Source organism: Mustelus asterias, unplaced genomic scaffold, assembly GCF_964213995.1.
Source record: "Mustelus asterias unplaced genomic scaffold, sMusAst1.hap1.1 HAP1_SCAFFOLD_1696, whole genome shotgun sequence".
Lineage (NCBI taxonomy): Eukaryota > Metazoa > Chordata > Chondrichthyes > Carcharhiniformes > Triakidae > Mustelus > Mustelus asterias.
The window spans coordinates 1-21,664 of NW_027591641.1; the positions used below are offsets into that span (position 1 = coordinate 1).

The 21,664-nt window shown below is 52.1% G+C and overlaps 1 protein-coding gene across 1 annotated transcript in view; it reads left to right on the plus strand.

Annotated features, from left to right (window-relative positions):
* Window positions 1-133: 133 nt before the first annotated feature.
* The window catches only part of tmem145 (transmembrane protein 145), a gene marked incomplete at its 5' end in the record, with an annotated part of 44,958 nt that continues 23,427 nt past the window's right edge, over window positions 134-21,664 (plus strand). Inside the window, 9 exons of the mRNA XM_078206655.1 lie at window positions 134-211; window positions 6,252-6,338; window positions 7,955-8,056; window positions 8,895-8,979; window positions 11,805-11,876; window positions 13,495-13,563; window positions 13,854-13,934; window positions 14,651-14,729; window positions 19,351-19,444. Of these exons, the coding sequence (XP_078062781.1) occupies window positions 134-211; window positions 6,252-6,338; window positions 7,955-8,056; window positions 8,895-8,979; window positions 11,805-11,876; window positions 13,495-13,563; window positions 13,854-13,934; window positions 14,651-14,729; window positions 19,351-19,444 (747 nt within the window). The remainder of the gene's footprint in view (window positions 212-6,251; window positions 6,339-7,954; window positions 8,057-8,894; window positions 8,980-11,804; window positions 11,877-13,494; window positions 13,564-13,853; window positions 13,935-14,650; window positions 14,730-19,350; window positions 19,445-21,664) is intronic.

The following is a 21,664-nucleotide window of genomic DNA, read 5'->3' on the forward strand; positions in this document are numbered from 1 at the left end:
TCTCTCTCTCTCTCCGCCTCTCTCTCTCTCTCTCTCTCCGCCTCTCTCTTCTTTCTCTCTCCCCCCCCCCCCCAACACCTCTCTCTCTCCCGCGCACCCTCTCTCTCACTAACTCTCTCTCTCTCTCTTGCAGGAAGATTGTTGCCAGAACATTTTGCTGTATTTTGATGATGTGTCTCAATGGCCGGCAGTTTACCAAAATAATCAGATGGTCAGTATGAAATTGGCCAGCACGCTGTCCTTGGACAGTGACCACGTACAGTCCCAGACTCTGCCTGCTCCATTCCCCCTTTTCCTCTCTCCCCCACCCTCATCTCTCCCCCACCCTCATCTCTCCCCCACCCTCATCTCTCCCCCACCCTCATCTCTCCCCCACCCTCATCTCTCCCCCACCCTCATCTCTCCCCCACCCTCATCTCTCCCCCACCCTCATCTCTCCCCCACCCTCGGCTCTCCCCCACCCTCGGCTCTCCCCCACCCTCGGCTCTCCCCCACCCTCGGCTCTCCCCCACCCTCGGCTCTCCCCCACCCTCATCTCTCCCCCACCCTCATCTCTCCCCCACCCTCATCTCTCCCCCACCCTCATCTCTCCCCCACCCTCGGCTCTCCCCCACCCTCGGCTCTCCCCCACCCTCATCTCTCCCCCACCCTCATCTCTCCCCCACCCTCATCTCTCCCCCACCCTCATCTCTCCCCCACCCTCGGCTCTCCCCCACCCTCGGCTCTCCCCCACCCTCGGCTCTCCCCCACCCTCGGCTCTCCCCCACCCTCGGCTCTCCCCCACCCTCGGCTCTCCCCCACCCTCGGCTCTCCCCCACCCTCGGCTCTCCCCCGAAATAAGTCAGCAGGGGCCGGTATCCCTTCACAGGTTCCCTTTTATTTACAAGCTCCAAGTTCACCGAGTGTTACAAGCTGTGAGTCAGTATTCAGAGTGCCAGGCCTGACACCCCCAGTTATATACACCAGCTGAGTGCTTCATGGGCCTCTTTCGACACGGAGGTCCAGACCTTGCAACTCAACATCCGATGTTGGAGGGCATATCTGACTGGCCGGTCTGGGAGTCGCAGCCTCGATTCTCAGCCCTGGCGCAGATGGCAGTTTCAAGACCCACACCTGATCTCAGTGGTGTTTTTTCAGCGGGACCTCTCCCACGTGTACTCTGGAAGATACAGCCCCCACCCCCGCCAAACGCAGGTATGGGAATAGCAGACTAAGCCAGGTGCTTGTCCATGAGTAATTCTGCGGGTGCTATTTCTATACTGGCATGGAATCATAGAATCCTACAGTGCAGAAGAAGGCCAGTCAGCCCATTGAGTCTGCACAAACAAGAATCCCATCCAGGCCCTATCCCCATAGCCCCACATATTTACCCCATTAGTCCCCCTGACACTAAGGGGCAATTGAGCACGGCCAATCAACCTAACTCGCACATCTTTGGACTGTGGGAGGAAACCGGAGCACCCGGAGGAAACCCATCCAGACACGGGGAGAATGTGCCCCGAGGCCGGGAATCGAACACAGGCCCCTGACGCTGTGAAGCAAGAGTGCTAACCACTGTGCCGCATGTGGGGTTGTCCTGTAGTTGAATAACCGCCAGGAGAGCTTGGTATCGATTGATGCTACTGGCTCTTTGTTTAATCTGGCTTTTAAAGTCTGGATCACATTTTCGGTGAATCTGTTCAACGCCGTATGATACATTGCCGTCCTGATGCGCCGAATCCCATTTGACTTAATGAACTGGGTGAACTCCTGGCTGGCGGGAGCCTGTCCATTGCCAGACACGAGGACCTCTGGGATGCCATGTGTTGCAAACGAGGTGCGAAGTTTCTCTGCCGTTAAGTGTTTGCAGAATTCACTCTATGGACGTCCAGCCACTTTGAATGGGCGTCCACTGGGACCAAGAACATCGAGCCCATGAGTGGGCCTGCATAATCCCCGTCCATGGCCTGCCTGGGCATTCCCACGAGTGTAGGGGTGCTGAGGATGGCAACTTTTTGTCCTTGCTGGCATTCCTGGCACTGACCCATGAGCGCCGCTGTGTCTGTCCCCATCCCGGGCCACCAAACATTGCTCCAGCCAGCATCTTCATTTTGGGACACTCCTGGGTGGCTGTGATGTAATTCAGCCAGTATAACATGGCGGCACTGACCCGGAACGACCACTCGTGCCCCTCACAGCAGTATTCCATCTTCTACGTGTGCTGCTTTCCTCGACTCCAATTCATGTAGAATTGGGGTTGGACTGGTCTCTGTCCCCCCTGTCAGTACCAAGTGTTTCACTTTTGCGAGTACCGGGTCCTTTTGCGTACAGAGATGTATTTTTTGCCCAGCCACAGGAAGGGTATCCAGGAAGCTCATAGTCATCACCGTCTCTTCTACTTTGTGCACCATCAGAGGGGTGTCTGCTAAAGGTAGCCTCCTTAAGGCATCTGCATTTGCTACTTGGCTTCCCAGCCGGTGTAAGCTGCCAATAGCAATGCCCACTGCTGGATCTGAGCCGATGGCAACGCTTTTTCCTCTTTCAGTGGTCTGTGATGGCTTGTGATCACTAACGATTACATATTTCCGCCCATATAGATATTGGTGAAATTTCTTCACTCCAAATATTACTGCCGGAACTTCCTTTTCAATATGGGCATACTTATGGATAAAGTCCTGGCGGCATGGGCTATTGGAAGTTCCTCTCCATTGTGCCATCTGTGTGCTAAAACTGCCCTGGTGCCATATGGAGATGCAGCACAGGTTAGCACTAACTCGTTTCCGGGGTCGTAATGTGCTAAGACATTCACCGATGACAGCTATTGTTTTATTTTCTTAAAACAAGGTGCAGACCATTCCCAAGCTTGACCCTTTTTTAAACAGTTGATGTAATGAAGCCAAGATGGCAGCCCGGTTTGGTCTGAATTTCCCATACGTCACCAGTCCTTAAAATGACCGTAATTCCTGCATTGAGGTGGGGGCCGGGGCCATCTTTAATCAACCACAATTGGTCCTCCAAAGACCTGCTTTGGCCACTTGAACTGCCAAGAAAATGCACTTCTCCCTCCCTAAGTGCACAGTGGCTGTTGACAACTGTCTAAGGACTTCCTCCAGGTTCTGTAGGTGTTCTGCCTTTGTTTTAACTGTATTGAGCATGTTGTCCAGGTAAATGACAACCTGTGGTAAACTGTGTAAGATGATTTCTATTGTTCTCTGGAAAATCGTGCAGGCTGACAATAGCCCAAAAAGGTAATGTTGTGCATTGATAGAGGCCCTTTAGACTATTGATGGTGGAATATTTCTGCGAATCCTCATCTAGCTGCAACTATAAATAAGCATGACTCAGATTTAATTTTGAAGAGTGTTGTCCCCCTGCCAGCCTTGCTTACAAATCTGCTATCCAGGGAAATCGGGTATTTGTCCAGTTGTGAATAGGGGTTTATTGCCTGTTCGAAGTTCCCACAAAGCCGGACTGAACCATTGGGCTTTGTAATAGGCACCACATGCTGCCCATTCCGCAACCTGGACAGATTTTATTACACCTTCTCGTTCCAATCTTTTAATGACTGTTTCCATTTTCCCTCTTAAAGCAAATGGAACTGGGCAGACCTTGCAAAATCACGGAACTGCATCCGGATCGACATGTAATGTCGCTTTTATTGTTCCTAGCCCTTCTCAAAAAATCTTCAGGAATTTTAGCAGGATTTCGTTCAAACGACCGTTCTCCAACTGGAAAATGTTCACCCTATCCAGTTGGATTTCTCTCAGCCAGTTTCACCCCACTACGCTCGGTCCCGAGCCCTCCACTACCATTAGCGGTAGCCAAATCAGATGCTTTTCGTAAGAAACAGGAACAAAAGTTGTACCCACAACTCTGTGGTTCCCCTGTGCAAGTCTTGCCGAAGTCGTTATTAAGGATAAGGGTTGGAGCCCATTTTGTGAATTTTGCTGAACATTGTTTCCCCAACCACGGATATGGCCATGCCTGTGTCGACCTCCATTATTACTGGTCGTCTATTTAGTCTTAAGCTTATTTTAATAGGTTCTGATTTGGTCATTGCTATGCAGTTTAATTGATCTTTGTCGAATGTAAGTGGGGCTTCCACAGTGTGCATTCGCCTGGTCATCCTAAATCTAGGTTTTGAGACTCTCTTTTGCTGCTCTGGCTCTGAATACTGGCAATAGGAACAACAGGGGCGGCACAGTGATTAGCACTGCTGCCTCACAGTGCCAGGGACCCGGGTTCAATTCTGGCCTCGGGTCACTGTCTGTGTGAAGTTTGCATGTTCTCCCCATGTCGGCGTAGGTTTCCTCCGGGTGCTCCGGTTTCCCCTCTCAGTCCAAAGATGTGCAGGCTAGGTTGATTGGCCGTGCTAAATTGCCTCTTCGTGTCACAAGGATTAGCGGGGTAGATACTTGGGGTTACAGGGATAGGGCCTGGGTGCGATTGTTGTTGGTGCAGGCTCGATGGGCCGAATGGCCCCTCCCTGCACTGTAGGGATTCTATTCTAAATGTCTTGCCAGGCGAGATTCTGCAGGGAGTGTTGTCTGTCTGGTCTAAACTTGGCTTTTTTTAGGAGTGGTCCTCCAGGCAGATCTGGGTTTGCTAGTTTCTGAATCCTTCCTGAGAGTGGCTATATAATTTCCTGCCCCCAAGTGGTGGTCTCCTAATTCAGTTGCACTGGTGTGGGTGTCCGCTTCTGTCAGGAATCCATGTAACTCGTATGCCCGACTTGCCACTTTTTCTCACAACAAAGCCAGTTGTAGTGCTTGTTTGCAGTCCAGTTGGGCCTCCGCCAGCAGGCATTTTTGGACAGTCACATTATTTATCCCACATACCAAACGGTCTCTTAACTTCTCATTTAGTGTCAACCCTGAATTCGCAAGCTTCTGCCAGATATCTCAACCTTGTTACGAAATTTGTGTTAGACTCCCCCTTCTCCTGGATTGCGGAGTAAAACCGGTACCTTCTCAGGATCAGAGTTGGCTTAGGGTCATAATATTCTTCGGCTAGGTCCATCAATTCCTGGAAGGTTTTGGTATCTGGGGCCTCTGGGAAATGTAAACTGCTCATAATGGCAAAAGGCGATAGTCCACATGCAGTCAGAAGAATGACCAGTTGCTTTTCATCTGACACCGTCATTAGCATTAAAAAACTGCATTTGTTCTACATATTGGGCCCAGTCTGACACAGCAGGGTCAAAAAAGTCCATTTCCCAACAGAGGTATGATGCCTGACAATGGTTTACCCTCAATGTGTCACAGCTGTTCGGGAGCAAGGTCATTCTTTTTCCTCATCGCCAGTGGAAAACGTCAGTGGAGGCCGGTATTCCTGCATCAGGTTCCCTTTTATTTAGAACAAAGAACAGAGAAAAGTACAGCACAAACTCTATTTAAGTTCACAGAGTGTTACAAGCTCTGAGTCGGCATGCAGAGTGCCCGGAGACCGGACCGAGTTATTGATAGAACAAAGGCTCTCTGACTGGACAAGCAATAAAGAGCTCAGTCAGGGACATCTTTTTATGTCCAATCAAACTAACGTAAGGGCAAGTCAAAAGGGACAGCTCCCTAAAAAGAGAGGAACCGCCCGAAACAAAAGATAAATCAGAAAGGAAACTTAAAACATCAAATTACAATGTGATTGAAGGGGTCAGTAATCGACCCCAGTCCCTACGGTGCCCAGCAGGCACGGAAGGAAGAGCTCAATCAGGGAGTTCATATTCTAAGAGGCCAACCTCAATGGCCTCATTGAAATCATTACACCCCCGCCGGGTTTGTCCCCTCGCCGCCGGGTTTGTCCCCTCGCCGCCGGGTTTGTCCCCTCGCCGCCGGGTTTGTCCCCTCGCCGCCGGGTTTGTCCCCTCGCCGCCGGGTTTGTCCCCTCGCCGCCGGGTTTGTCCCCTCGCCGCCGGGTTTGTCCCCTCGCCGCCGGGTTTGTCCCCTCGCCGCCGGGTTTGTCCCCTCGCCGCCGGGTTTGTCCCCTCGCCGCCGGGTTTGTCCCCTCGCCGCCGGGTTTGTCCCCTCGCCGCCGGGTTTGTCCCCTCGCCGCCGGGTTTGTCCCCTCGCCGCCCATATTTATTTCACCCTCACACTTCCCTCTGCCCCCACCCCCCTTCCTCATTCGTGACCTCTCTTCCCTCCTTCACCTTTTCTTCCCGCTCTGCCTCTTACTGCCTTTTCCACTACTGCAGCCCTGCCCCACACTGCTTCTCCTCCCCTTTCCCCATTCTCGATGTATTTTTCTGATTTGTACACTGTCTCTCTCTGTTCCAGGACTGTTACGAGAAAGAATCAGTCCTTCGACCAGACAATAATCAGGTCATTAACCTGACAACTGGCTATACCTGGTCTGGCTGCGAGGTAAGAGGGAGTGAGAGACGTATAGTGTCTGCATATTTAACCCCGTTTTGTACCTGCAAATGTTTGATGGGGACAGTGTAGAGCGAGCTTTACTCTGTATCAAACTCCTTGCTGTACTTGTCCTGGGAGTCACAGTAAGAAGTCTCACAAAACCAGGTTAAAGTTCAACAGGTTTATTTGGTAGCATAAGCTTTCGGAGTGCTGCTCCTTCATCAGGTGAGTGGGAGTTGTGTTCACAAATAGGGCACATATGGACACAGACTCAATTTACAAGATAATGATTGGAATGCGAGTCTTAACAGGTAATCAGGTCTGTACAGGTACAGATAATGCGAGTGGAGAGGGTTAAGCACAGGTTAAAGAGGTATAAATTGTCTCGAGCCAGGACAGTTAGAGGTTTTGCAAGCCCAGGCATGTCATGGGGGTTACAGATAGTATGACATGAACCCAAGATCCCGGTTGAGGCTGTCCTCGTGTGTGGAACTTGGCTATCAGTTTCTGCTCGGCGATTCTGCGTTGTAGTGTGTTGTGAAGGCCACCTTGGAGAGTGCTTACCCGAAGATCAGAGGCTGAATTCCCTTGACTGCTGAAGTGTTTCCTGGCAGAAAGGGAACACTCTTGCCTGGTGATTGTCGAACGGTATTCATTCATCTGTTGTCGTAGCGTCTGCATGGTCTCCCCAATGTACCATGCCTCGGGACATCCTTTCCTGCAGCGCATCAGGTAGACAACATTGGCCGAGTTGCAAGAGTATGTACTGTGTAGCTGGTCAACGGTGTTCTCATGTGAGATGATGGCACTGTGTCAATGATCCGGCACGTCTTGCAGAGGTTGCTGTGGCAGGGTTGTGTGGTGTCGTAGTCACTGTTCTCCTGAAGGCTGTGGCCAATGGCCTGTTTGAGGTGACGCGGTTGTTTGAAGGCAAATAGTGGGGGTGTGGGGATGACATTGGAGAGATGTTCGTCTTCATCGATGACATGTTGAAGGCTCTGAAAAGATGTCGTAGCTTCTCCGCTCCGGGGAAGTACTGGATGACGAAGGGTACTCTGTCCGCCGTGCCCTGTGTTTGTCTTCTGAGGAGGTCCGTGCGGTTTTTTGCTGCACAGAGACTTCTTACTGTGCCTGCCCCAGTCCAACGCTGGCATCTCCACATCATGTCCTGGGAGTGTTTGATGAGGACAGTGTAGAAGGAGTTTTACTCTGTATCTAACTCCGTGCTGTACTTGTCCTGGAAGTGTTTTATGGGGACAGTGTAGAGGAAGGTTTACTCTGTATCTAACCCCGTGCTGTACCTGTCCTGGGAGTGTTTGATGGGGACAGTGTAGAGGGAGCTTTACTCTGTATCTAACCCCGTGCTGTACCTGTCCTGGGAGTGTTTGATAGGGACAGTGTAGAAGGAGCTTTACTCTGTATCTAACCCCGTGCTGTACCTGTCCTGGGAGTGTTTGATGGGGACAGTGTAGAGGGGGCTTTACTCTGTATCTAACCCCATGCTGTACCTGTCCTGGGAGTGTTTGATGGGGACAGTGTATGGGGAACATTTGCTCTCCCATCCTCTGGCTGTCCGGGCTGATGGGGATGGTAAGTAACTGCTCTTTGCTCTTTCACCCTGGCAGGTTGTGGAGGAGGGTCAGAGCCGTTACCTCAGCTGCCTGGGGGGGAGAAGCTTCCGGTCGGTGCGAGAGCGATGGTGGTATATCGCCCTGAGCAAGTGTGGGGTATGTCGGCGCTTTCACAGCCTGCCTGTACCGGGGCACTCACTGCCTGACCCTGCCCGCTGTACCCATCCCTCTCCCTGCCTGCTGTACCCCACCGTAGACCCTGCCTATCTCTGTAACCTCCTCCAGCCCCTACAATGCTCCCTATCTTTGTAACCTCCTCCAGTCCCTACAACCCTCCAATATCTCTGCACTTCTCCAATTCGAAACTCTTAAACATCACGATTTTAATGATTTCAATCGCTCCGCTGCCGGTATCCGTGCCTTCAGCTGCCTTAGCCCGAAGCGCCGGAATCTCTCCAAAACACTCCAACTCTTTCCTTATTACAGACGCTCCTTAAGGTTTGACTTCACTGCCCGAGTTTCCGATCAGCTGTCCTACTTGTGACTGTTTGTGAAATTTGATCTCACTCTGAGAGCACGCTTTGTTAAAGTTTAAAGTTCATTTATTAGTGTCACATGTAGGCTTACATTAACACTGCAATGAAGTTACTGTGAAAATCCCCTAGTCGCCACACTCCGGCACCTGTTCGGGTACGCAGTGCGAAAGGAGGGGGGGGGAACCACTCTCTCCTCTCTTACTGGAGGCACCCCCTTTTTCACACAGGGGGCTCCCGATGCCCCCATGGGGGAGACCCCACCCTGGCTCCTCGCAGGGGGTTTTCCTCCCACCTTGCACCGACCCCCATCCACTCCACGGGGGGAGGGGGCTCCCCCCCCTCCTTCCCTAGCATGGGGAGGGGGCTACCCCTCTTCGGTCAGCGGTAGCAGGATGAGGTGACTAACAGAGGGCCCTCCCCCCTCTCTCTCTCTCTCTCTCTCTCTCTCCTGGACACAGGGCAGTGGGCTGGACCTCGAGTATGAGATGAGACTGACCAATGGACGGTCCTTTTGGACAGAGCAATTCTCAGCCGATGAGTTTGGTAAGGGAGAGGAATCCGACTTCATCTGTGGGGATGGGGGGCGGGAAATGTGGAGGGACAGCGGGAGAACGGGAAGGAGGAGTGAGCAAGAGAGGGAAAGGGAGGAGAAGAGAATGGAGGAAGGAGTGAAAGGGGAGGAGGAGGGAGTGCGGGAGGAGGGGGAGAAGGGGAGGGAGTAGAGGATATTAACAATGGGTTAACTGCAACATTTCACTTTAGACCTAATTTGTATGTTAATTGTTTAATAGTACTCACCGGGATATATAAAGGAGTTACAGGTGGCCGTGGAGTTGCAAAAGAGAATGAAGAGTTTGTGAAGAAGCTGGACTTGCATCATCTTTTATTACTGGACTGCAACTGAGAGGGGGGGAGCTAGGGAGGGGGGGAGGAGGGGAGTGTGCAGAGCATTTTTCGTGGAATGGATGGAGAGAGAGAGAGACAAAGGAATGGGGTAGAGGTGTGGGATGGAAGGGAGAGAGAGAAAAACAGGACAGATGGAGTGAAGGAAAGGGAAGAGAAGTGGATAGATAAAGGGAAGAGAAGTGGATAGATAAATGCAAAGAGTGGAGAAGGGAAAAAAGTGAGGGCGATGAAAAGTGAAGGAGGGGTCACAAGAGAAAGAGTGAGAGAGAGCAGGGGAGCAAGATAGCAGCGAAAGACAGAAAGCTGTCGGCCTTGACTAGGTCCTCCGTCTCGTCCAGATGAGAGGACAGGGCCTAGGCTTGAAGTGAGAGTGAATTCCGAGCCTGAGGCACACAAAGGAGAGGATTGTGTCCAATTCTGGATGTCAAGGCCTTGGAGAGGGAAAGGGTGCAGAGGAGATTTCCCAGAATGCTACCAGGGCTGAAGGGCTCCAGTTATTGGGGAAAGCCAGAAAGGCTTTCCATCGAAATGTGTGAAGCACTCCCGACAAGAGAGATGAGCGAGTGGCACAGAGAGATAAATGATTTAGATCTCATCACCATTACAGGGACAAGGTTAAAAGGTGACTAAGGTGGAAGTAATTATCCCAGGGTACGCAATATTTCAAAAAGACGGGTAGAGTGGGAAAGAGAAAGGGTAGCCCTGATAATGAAGGGTGGCATAAAGACATTGGTGAGAAAGGATCCGGTCTCAGAACATGGTGAAGTAGAATCAGTCTGGGTGGAGATTAGGAAGAGTTCAAAAATGCTGGTGGGAGTGGGCTCTAGCCTCACGCTAACATGTTGAGCAGAGCGTTAAACAAGAAATTATTGAAGTGTGTGATGAAGGCAATGTAATAATCATGAGAATAAGTTTTGGAGGACGACAAATCTTCGTATTGACTGGACCAATCAAATGGGCACGGGTGCTCTCTAAGATGGGTTTGTAGAATATTCTTTTGGCCGTTTCCTGGATTAATACGCCATGGAGCCGACTCGGGATAAAACTATCGCATGGTGCAACGAAGTAAGGTTAATTGGCAGCGTCATAGTAAAAGATCGGAAATAGTGATCATAACACCATTGTTGGGTTTGAAAGTGACCGCTTCCAATCACAAACAAGAATCTTAAACTTAAAAAGCCAATTGCATATGAAAGCCGATATGTGGGGAGGGGAGGGGCAACTGGCTAAGTCTGATTAGGTAAATAAAGTAAAAGGCATGGAGTTAAATGGATAATTAGACTAAAGGGTATGGCAATAAATGAAGGGTGGCAAACATTTAAAGAAATAATTCAAAATGTTCAACAAAAACACATTCCATTGAAAAACAGAAGCTCTGACAGATCCATTTGAGGCTCACTAAGTGTGTTGAGAATAGTATTAGGTTAAAGGAAGGGGCTTATAATCCTGTAAAATACAGTAGCAAGACTGAGGATTGGGAGTGTGTTAGAAACCAGCAAAGGGTCAGCAAAAAATTGATTCTAAAGGAAATGAAAATAGAATAGGAGAGAAACTAGCCAGGAATATAAAAACAGATTCGAAGCGCTTTTTCAAGTATGCAAAAAGGAGAGTAGCTAAAGTAAATAATGTTCCATTAGAAGCAGAAACAGGAGAAATTATCATGGGGAATGAGGAAATGGCAGAGATATTGAACAGATATTTTGTGTCTGTCTTCACAGAGGAGGAAAAGTAGAGGGTAACCATGGGGATAAAGTGAGTGAGGAAATTAAGAAAGTTAATACTAGCAGAGAAAAGTTTCTGTAGAAATTAAAAGGTACTAAATTCCGACACATCTGAAAGTCTACATCCTCGGGTTCAAAGCGACAGTGCTGCAGAGATAGTGGGTGCTCTGGCTATGATTTTCTCAACTTCCTTAGATTCTGGAACATTCCCAGCAGATTGGAACTGATTAAATTTGACACCTTTATTCAATGGGGGGAGGGGGAGAGAGAGAAAGCAGAGAAGCACAAGCCAGTCGTTCAGAGAGGACACAGATTGAAGAGAATCAGGAAAAGTGGGGAGATGAGGGGAATTAATTTTTTTACACGCAGCGAGTTGTTATGATCTGGAAGGCGCTGAATGGGTGGCGGAAGCAGATTCAATAGGAACTTCCAAAATGGGGAGAATTGCAGAAATACAAACAGACAAATACAATTAGAGGATAATTGGGAAAGGGCAGGGGTAAGGGTCGAAGGGGGGATTGTTCTATTCACAAGGCAGCAGAGGTACGATGGGTGGATTAACTGCCTGCAGTGCTGAGTGAGTGAGTGAGGGGCTGGCTGTGGGTTGTGCAAAGTGGAGCGATAAGGTTACAGACAATGTTAGTGACCTTCCCTCTGCATGGGACGGGAATCCTAATTCCTCCGTCCAGTGATCCATCCAGAAATTCCCTCCTGGACGCCTTGTTTTTAACCTCTCCGCAGGGATCCTGGAGACAGACATCACCTTCCTGATGATATTCATCCTCGTTTTCCTCATCTCCTGCTTCTTTGCCTGTGAGTATTGCAGCCTTTGTGTGGCATAATGGTAATATCAGGGAATGGGCGAACATCAGATCCTGGGAATGGGGAATATCGGATCCTAGGAATGGGGGACTCGCCTGATGGAGCAGTGCTCCAAAAGCTCGTGATACCAAATTAACCTGTTGGACTTGAACCTGGTGTTGTGAGACTTCTTACTGTGCCCACCCCAGTCCAACGCCAGCATCCCCACATCATAGGAATGGGGGGAGTATCAGATCCTAGGAATTGGGGGGAGGGGGGATATCAGATCTTGGAAATGGGAGAGTACCAGATCCTGGGAATGGGGAATATCTGATCCTGGAAATGGGAGAGTACCAGATCCTGGGAATGGGGAATATCTGATCCTGGGAAGGGGGTACATCCAATTCTGGGAATGGAGGGTGGGGACATCTGATCCTAGCATTCCAATCGGGATGGGAGGAGTGTGTATAGTTTATCCAGTCCTAACAATCGACAGGTTATAGCATTAGTTTAAACATTTAATTGGCCAGTTATTTACCTTCATCTTGGACCCAGAGTGAAAGAGACTTTAACCAGGCTTCTTTCAATAAACTTAGAATGACTGATTTATGATAAAACAAAACCTTTTTAAAACAAATGGCACAAATTAGTTGACAGGTTTCCAAAGACAGACATGTTGCATGGAGATGAGGATTGCCAGCTGGACACTGACAATCTCACGGTTTTGGGCAAGGCTGAAAGAGTGCGAGCTGGGCAGCTTTTCACTTTCTTGGTTCACTTCCGTCTGAATTCAAAATGACGAGTTCAAAACTTAAAGCTCAACCCTGTCATGTGGTTTTCTGTAAATCACTAGGGATTTGCCTTTAAGCTAGTTTTCCTATCTCGCCCCCCACCCCCCCCCCCACCCCCCGCCCGCCCCATTTCCCCTATCAATTAAAATAATTACAGTGTAAGCAAGCAAACAGCCCTTCCCCCATCAAGGACCATGCTGGTCAGGTGATTTATTGGAAAAGGTATTGTTGCTTCCAGTCCAAAGGTAAACTTATGACATTTGTAAAACAAAATGTCCAAGTGTCCAAATAATGCAATGTCCTTCCAAATTGTGAATGAAAAATTCAGTTCCTGATGGTTTTCCCAATATTAGGAATACGGGAATATCAGATTTCAAGAATTTCAAAATTTCAAGGGGGGGTATCAGATCCTGGGAATTGCGGAGGGGGGGAAGTGGGGAGTGGAATATCACATCCTGGGAATAAGGGGGATGTTAAATCCTGGGAATGGGGGGAGTGGAATATCAGATCCTGGGAATGGAGAGGGGGGGTGTTGGATGGAGTGGAATATCATATCCTGGGAATGAAGGCAGGGGAATATCAAATCCTGGGAATAGGAGAGATATCAAATCCAGGGAATGGAACATAAGATTCTCGGAATGGGGGGGGATATCAAATCCTGGGAATAGTGAGGCGGGGGGAATATCAGATTCGAAAATGAGGGATATGGGACCCCCGGATTGGGGAATATGGGATGCTGGGAATGTGGGAGTTATGGGATTGTGGGAGAATAGTACCATCCCCGGCACAAGCCTTGATGGGTGTTTGAGCGTCTGACCCTGTCCTCTGTTCTTTTGAAGATTTGCTGAAATCTCGACTGCTCCTACACACCACGTACAAAATGTTCATGGCGTCAGCAGGTATGGAAGGTGAGTGATCGGAATCAACCTGGGCCAATGACTAGGGACTACGGAGCCCGCTCCAGGGAGAGAGTGAGCCCGCTCCGGGGAGGTGCTGGTTCAGGTATTGGTAACATCTCTGCCCTGTATCTGTCCTGGGAGTGTTTGACGGGGACAGTGTAGCGGGTGTTTTACTCGATGTCTCTTTGTGTGTTGGAAATGGGGTGAAGTCTGTTCTCTGTGCTGGTGTGTTTAGGGGGGGGACATGGTTTCGGGTGGAGTGAGTATGTCAGGCTTTAGTGATTTCTCTCTCTTTTCAGTTCTCAGTCTCATGTTCTTCTGCCTTTACTGGGGTCAGTACGCCAGGAATGGAGTCGGCAACTACGGAGTCGAGGTCCTTGGTGAGTGACTGCCACAGTTGTGGGAAGAGACTTGGGGGCGGGGGGGAGAGACCTGGGGGCCGCAGGGGGGAGAGACCTCAGGGGCCACGGGGGCGGGGGGAGAGAATTGGGAGCGGGGGGAGAGACTTGGGGGCCGCGGGGGCAGGGGGAGAGACTTGGGGGCCGCGGGGGTGGGAGGGAGAGACCTGGGGGCCGCGGGGGTGGGGGGGGGGGGAGAGAGACGGAGGGCTGCAGGGAGAGATGGAGGGTCCACGGGGCGAGACGGGGGGGGGCATGGGGGTGGGGAGATGGTGTGGGTGGGTGGAACAGCGGAAGGAGGCTGGCAATAGGGGAGGAGGGGAAGGTGTGGAGGGGAGCAGGGCTCAGTGGAGAAGGGCGGAGGTGAGGGAGTGAGGGTGGTGGGCTTTGGGGGTGGGGCTGCCTGTGGTCAGTTGTGGAGTTAGTGGTGAGTGAACTCGGGGAGGGGCGGTGAGCAAGGGAGGGTACAGGGAGTGGGAGGGGGGCTAGTGTTCGGCAGGTATCCCAAGTTGTGAGGGATGTTTGAGCGAATGAGGTGGGGGGGTGACCCCAGTGCGATGGGGAGAGCGAGCGGGTTTATCAGGGGAGGGTTCACAGGGAGTGCCAGGCCTGTGGGCAGTGTTTGTAAATTGCAGATGGATTCTCTCTCTCTCTCACTCTCACACTGTGACCTTCCTGTTTCTCCCACTTTCCCACAGCGAAGCTCCTTTCCTCACTCAGCTTCCTGACCTTCCTGCTGATGCTGATCCTCCTCGGGAAAGGATTCACTGTCACCAGGTACGTAGCCCTCTTCCCGCGGCCCTCGTTAATCCATGAGACCCCCTAAGCCCCCCTCGCCCCCCCCCCCCGGCTGTCTGTACAAGTGATGGAGAGGGGGTGTCAGTGCCTGAGGAGAGCCCAAAGCCACACACAGCCAATGAAAGTAGATTGTTTATGTCCAATTATTCACCAGTCAAATTACGCTCAGTGTGAAATCATAAACAGCAACCTTAAAATAACCACATTGAAGTCCAACAGATTTATTTAGAATCACAAGCTTTCAGAGCGCTGGTCCGAAGCGGCCCATCATCACTCACCTGATGAAGGAGCAGTGCTTCGAAAGCTTGTGATTCCAAATAAACCTTTTGGACTTTAACCTGGAGTTGTGAGGCTTCTTACTGTGCCCACCCCAGTCCAACGCCGTCAACTCCCCGTCTTAAAATAATCAGATTACTGGATTTGATGATTTTTGTTTCGGGGATAATATTGCACTCCCTCTGACAGTGCGGCACTCCCTCAGTACTGACTCTCTGACAGTGCAGCATTCCCTTCGTACTGACTCTCTGACAGTGCAGCACTCCCTCAGCACTGACCGTCTGACAGTGCAGCACTCCCTCAGCACTGACCCTCTGACAGTGCAGCACTCCCTCAGTACTGACCCTCTGACAGTGCGGCACTCCCTCAGTACTGACCCTCTGACAGTGCAGCACTCCCTCAGCACTGACCCTCTGACAGTGCGGCACTCCCTCAGCACTGACCCTCTGACAGTGCAGCACTCCCTCAGCACTGACCCCCTGACAGTGTAGCACTCCCTCAGCACTGACCCTCTGACAGTGCAGCTCTCCCTCTGACAGTGCAGCACTCCCTCAGTACTCTCCCTCTGACAGTGCAGCAGTCCCTCAGCACTGACCCTCTGACAGTGCAGCACTCCCTCAGTACTGACCCTCTGACAGTGCAGCACTCCCTCAGCACTGACCCTCTGACAGTGCGGCACTCCCTCAGCACTGACCCTCTGACAGTGCAGCACTCCCTCAGCACTGACCCTCTGACAGTGCGGCACTCCCTCAGCACTGACCCTCTGATAGTGCAGCACTCCCTCAGCACTGACCCTCTGACAGTGTAGCACTCCCTCAGCACTGACCCTCTGACAGTGCAGCTCTCCCTCTGACAGTGCAGCACACCCTCAGTACTCTCCCTCTGACAGTGCAGCAGTCCCTCAGCACTGACCCTCTGACAGTGCAGCACTCCCTCAGTACTGACCCTCTGACAGTGCAGCACTCCCTCAGCACTGACCCTCTGACAGTGCAGCACTCCCTTAGTACTGACCCTCTGACAGTGCAGCACTCCCTCAGCACTGACCCTCTGACAGTGCAGCACTCCCTCAGTACTGACCCTCTGACAGTGCAGCACTCCCTCAGTACTGACCCTCTGACAGTGCAGCATTCCCTTCGTACTGATTCTCTGACAGTGCAGCATTCCCTTCGTACTGACTCTCTGACAGTGCAGCACTCCCTCAGCACTGACCCTCTGACAGTGCAGCACTCCCTCAGTACTGACCCTCTGACAGTGCGGCACTCCCTCAGCACTGACCCTCTGACAGTGCAGCACTCCCTCAGCACTGACCCTCTGACAGTGCAGCACTCCCTCAGTACTGACCCTCTGACAGTGCAGCACTCCCTCAGCACTGACCCTCTGACAGTGCGGCACTCCCTCAGTACTGACCCTCTGACAGTGCAGCACTCCCTCAGCACTGACCCTCTGACAGTGCGGCACTCCCTCAGCACTGACCCTCTGACAGTGCAGCACTCCCTCAGCACTGACCCCCTGACAGTGTAGCACTCCCTCAGCACTGACCCTCTGACAGTGCAGCTCTCCCTCTGACAGTGCAGCACTCCCTCAGTACTCTCCCTCTGACAGTGCAGCAGTCCCTCAGCACTGACCCTCTGACAGTGCAGCACTCCCTCAGTACTGACCCTCTGACAGTGCAGCACTCCCTCAGCACTGACCCTCTGACAGTGCGGCACTCCCTCAGCACTGACCCTCTGACAGTGCAGCACTCCCTCAGCACTGACCCTCTGACAGTGCGGCACTCCCTCAGCACTGACCCTCTGATAGTGCAGCACTCCCTCAGCACTGACCCTCTGACAGTGTAGCACTCCCTCAGCACTGACCCTCTGACAGTGCAGCTCTCCCTCTGACAGTGCAGCACACCCTCAGTACTCTCCCTCTGACAGTGCAGCAGTCCCTCAGCACTGACCCTCTGACAGTGCAGCACTCCCTCAGTACTGACCCTCTGACAGTGCAGCACTCCCTCAGCACTGACCCTCTGACAGTGCAGCACTCCCTTAGTACTGACCCTCTGACAGTGCAGCACTCCCTCAGCACTGACCCTCTGACAGTGCAGCACTCCCTCAGTACTGACCCTCTGACAGTGCAGCACTCCCTCAGTACTGACCCTCTGACAGTGCAGCATTCCCTTCGTACTGATTCTCTGACAGTGCAGCATTCCCTTCGTACTGACTCTCTGACAGTGCAGCACTCCCTCAGCACTGACCCTCTGACAGTGCAGCACTCCCTCAGTACTGACCCTCTGACAGTGCGGCACTCCCTCAGCACTGACCCTCTGACAGTGCAGCACTCCCTCAGCACTGACCCTCTGACAGTGCAGCACTCCCTCAGTACTGACCCTCTGACAGTGCAGCACTCCCTCAGCACTGACCCTCTGACAGTGCGGCACTCCCTCAGTACTGACCCTCTGACAGTGCAGCACTCCCTCAGCACTGACCCTCTGACAGTGCGGCACTCCCTCAGCACTGACCCTCTGACAGTGCAGCACTCCCTCAGCACTGACCCTCTGACAGTGTAGCACTCCCTCAGCACTGACCCTCTGACAGTGCAGCTCTCCCTCTGACAGTGCAGCACTCCCTCAGTACTCTCCCTCTGACAGTGCAGCAGTCCCTCAGCACTGACCCTCTGACAGTGCAGCACTCCCTCAGTACTCTCCCTCTGACAGTGCAGCACTCCCTCAGTACTCTCCCTCTGACAGTGCAGCAGTCCCTCAGCACTGACCCTCTGACAGTGCAGCACTCCCTCAGTACTGACCCTCTGACAGTGCAGCACTCCCTCAGCACTGACCCTCTGACAGTGCAGCACTCCCTTAGTACTGACCCTCTGACAGTGCAGCACTCCCTCAATACTGACCCTCTGACAGAGCAGCACTCCCTCAGTACTGACCCTCTGACAGTGCAGCACTCCCTCAGCACTGACCCTCTGACAGTGCGGCACTCCCTCAGCACTGACCCTCTGACAGTGCAGCACTCCCTCAGCACTGACCCTCTGACAGTGTAGCACTCCCTCAGCACTGACCCTCTGACAGTGCAGCTCTCCCTCTGACAGTGCAGCACTCCCTCAGTACTCTCCCTCTGACAGTGCAGCAGTCCCTCAGCACTGACCCTCTGACAGTGCAGCACTCCCTCAGTACTGACCCTCTGACAGTGCAGCACTCCCTCAGTACTCTCCCTCTGACAGTGCAGCAGTCCCTCAGCACTGACCCTCTGACAGTGCAGCACTCCCTCAGTACTGACCCTCTGACAGTGCAGCACTCCCTCAGCACTGACCCTCTGACAGTGCAGCACTCCCTCAGTACTGACCCTCTGACAGTGCAGCACTCCCTCAGTACTGACCCTCTGACAGTGCCGCACTCCCTCAGCACTGACCCTCTGACAGTGCAGCACTCCCTTAGTACTGACCCTCTGACAGTGCAGCACTCCCTCAATACTGACCCTCTGACAGAGCAGCACTCCCTCAGTACTGACCCTCTGACAGTGCAGCACTCCCTCAGCACTGACCCTCTGACAGTGCGGCACTCCCTCAGCACTGACCCTCTGACAGTGCAGCACTCCCTCAGCACTGACCCTCTGACAGTGCAGCTCTCCCTCTGACAGTGCAGCACTCCCTCAGTACTCTCCCTCTGACAGTGCAGCACTCCCTCAGTACTGACCCTCTGACAATGCAGCAGTCCCTCAGCACTGACCCTCTGACAGTGCAGCACTCCCTCAGTACTGACCCTCTGACAGTGCAGCACTCCCTCAGTACTCTCCCTCTGACAGTGCAGCAGTCCCTCAGCACTGACCCTCTGACAGTGCAGCACTCCCTCAGTACTGACCCTCTGACAGTGCGGCACTCCCTCAGTACTGACCCTCTGACAGTGCAGCACTCCCTTAGTACTGACCCTCTGACAGTGCAGCACTCCCTCAGTACTGACCCTCTGACAGTGCAGCACTCCCTCAGCACTGACCCTCTGACAGTGCAGCACTCCCTTAGTACTGACCCTCTGACAGTGCAGCACTCCCTCAATACTGACCCTCTGACAGTGCCGCACTCCCTCAGTACTGACATTAGGATTTGTATTTTGACCACTTTGTGTGATTGCAAGCCCTGTTATGGGGTTAAAAGTGGGAGGAGTGTTACGATTGGGCTGAAACACGGTGTGGAGGACGCGGGCTGAATGGCCTCCTCCTGTTCCCGTGTAGCTGGAGGGGGCTGAATGGCCTCCTCTAGTCTGTGTGAGTGATGTATAAGGTGATCAGTGTAAACAGGCCCTTGTCCAATGCTCTCCTTTGTGTTTCTGTCCATTTAGAGGCCGGATCAGCCACAGTGGGTCAGTCAAGCTAACCATTTACATGACCCTCTATACCATCACACACGTCATCCTCTTCATCTATGAGGCAGAGGTGAGTCTGCCGGCTGTGACTGCCCCCCCTCCCAGCCTGGGCTAAGCGGAATAGAGAATGCACACAGCAACAAGTCACTTGTAAAAGCCCAAATTCCTCATCAGATTGCCACTGCAGTGACTGACCTGCAGACCAATCCCTACACCCATAGCAGGGCAAGTATGCAGTCCACACTGAGTCCCGCACATTCACATGTGTGCAGGCAGGGGAGTGGCGAGCTGAGTCATGGGGTTACACTGGGCAGAGGTGTTCAGAGGAGGTTGATTAGATCGATTCCAGAGTTGAGGGGTTTTTCTTACAAAGAGAGATGATGTGACACGGTAGCAGAGTGGTTAGCACTGCTGCCTCACAGCGCCAGGGCACCGAGTTCAATTCCCAGCTTGGGTCACTGTCTGTGCGGAGTCTGCATCGTCTCCCCGTGTCTGCGTGGGTTTCCTCCGGTTTCCTTCCACAGTCCGAAAGACGTGCTGGTTAGGTGCATTGGCCATGCTAAATTCTCCCTCGGTGTACCCGAACAGGCGCCGGGGTGTGACAACTAGGGGATTTTCACAGTAACTTCATTGCAGTGTTAATGTCAGCCTACTTGTGACACTAATAAATAAACTTAAAACTTAAACTGGGCTGTTTAGGCAGATACTCCCTGGACTTCAGAAGAATGAGAGGAGATCTAATTAGCGTGTACAAGATAAGGGGATTGACAGAGTAGATGTGGAGTGTGTTTCCTCTTGTGGGGCAATCTCGAACAAGAGGTCATAGTTTAGTATAGGGATGGCAGATTTACAACAGAGATAGGAGACATTACTTCTCTCAAAGTTTTTAAAGTTTATTTATTAGTGTCGCAAGTAGGCTTACATTAGCAGCGCAATGAAGTTGCTGTGAAAATCCCCTAGTCGCCACACTGCGGCGCTAGCTCGGATACACTGAGGGAAAATTTAACTCGGCCAATACACCTCAGCAAAGGGTTGTGAGTCTGTGGAATTCACTACCCCAGAGCATGACGGATGCCGGGACGTTGAGTAAATTTAAGGAAGAGGTGGGCAGATTTTTAATGAGTAAGGATTTGAAGGGCTGTGGTGAATGGGCAGAAAATGGAGTTGAGGCTGAGGTGAGATTAGCCACAATTATATTCAGTGGCAGAGCAGGAGCGATGGGCTGAATGGCCGACTCCTGCTCAGAGTTCTAATCAATCATATCCCTGGGTCAGAGAGGAGAGAGAGAGGGGAAATCAGCCAGGGTTCCTGCTCCTGGTCACTTAACAGAGATCCCTGGGTCAGAGAGAGGGGGGAAATCAGCCAGGGTTCCTGTTCACTGTCCAGAGATCCCTGGGTTAGAGAGAGGGGGGAAATCAGCCAGGGTTCCTGTTCACTGTCCAGAGATCCCTGGGTTAGAGAGAGGGGGGAAATCAGCCAGGGTTCCTGTTCACTGTCCAGAGATCCCTGGGTCAGAGAGAGGGGGGAAATCAGCCAGGGTTCCTGTTCACTGTCCAGAGATCCCTGGGTTAGAGAGAGGGGGGAAATCAGCCAGGGTTCCTGTTCACTGTCCAGAGATCCCTGGGTTAGAGAGAGGGGGGAAATCAGCCAGGGTTCCTGTTCACTGTCCAGAGATCCCTGGGTTAGAGAGAGGGGGAAATGAGCCAGGGTCCCTGCTTGTAAACCACTGTTATGTTCTGATAACCACTGTTATGTTCTGATGACTGGACACGCCCCTACCGGTGCTGCCTGAGGCTCCTCCCCTGTTCACTGGGGTATAAAGGTGGCTGCTCCTCCCCTTCGCCTCATTCTGGTCCGATCCCTTGGTTAGAGTTTACTGTAGGGTTAGTTCCCTTTTATAGTTAATAAAAGCCTATTATTCCAGATTCCGTCTCTGGGTATTGATAGTGCATCAATTTTATTAACTATATAAAAATTTTCTTGTGATGGAGCAACTCTTGAAGCCAGACAAACTCGAGTTGGACCCTCAGGCCGTGGGAGCCTCTGATAGTTTTGATCACTGGCTAAAATGTTTCCAGGCTTTCCTCGACGCCTCCGCTGTCGTCCAGTCCGAGGCTGACAAACTCCACGTGCTCCACGCACGAGTAAGCGCCGTCGTGTCTGCTACCATCCGGGACGCCGACACGTATACGGCCGCAATCGAACTGCTAAAAGGCCAATACCACAAGCGGCCTAATGCGGTCTACGCACGACATCTCCTAGCTACACGCCGACAACAGCCGGGTGAGTC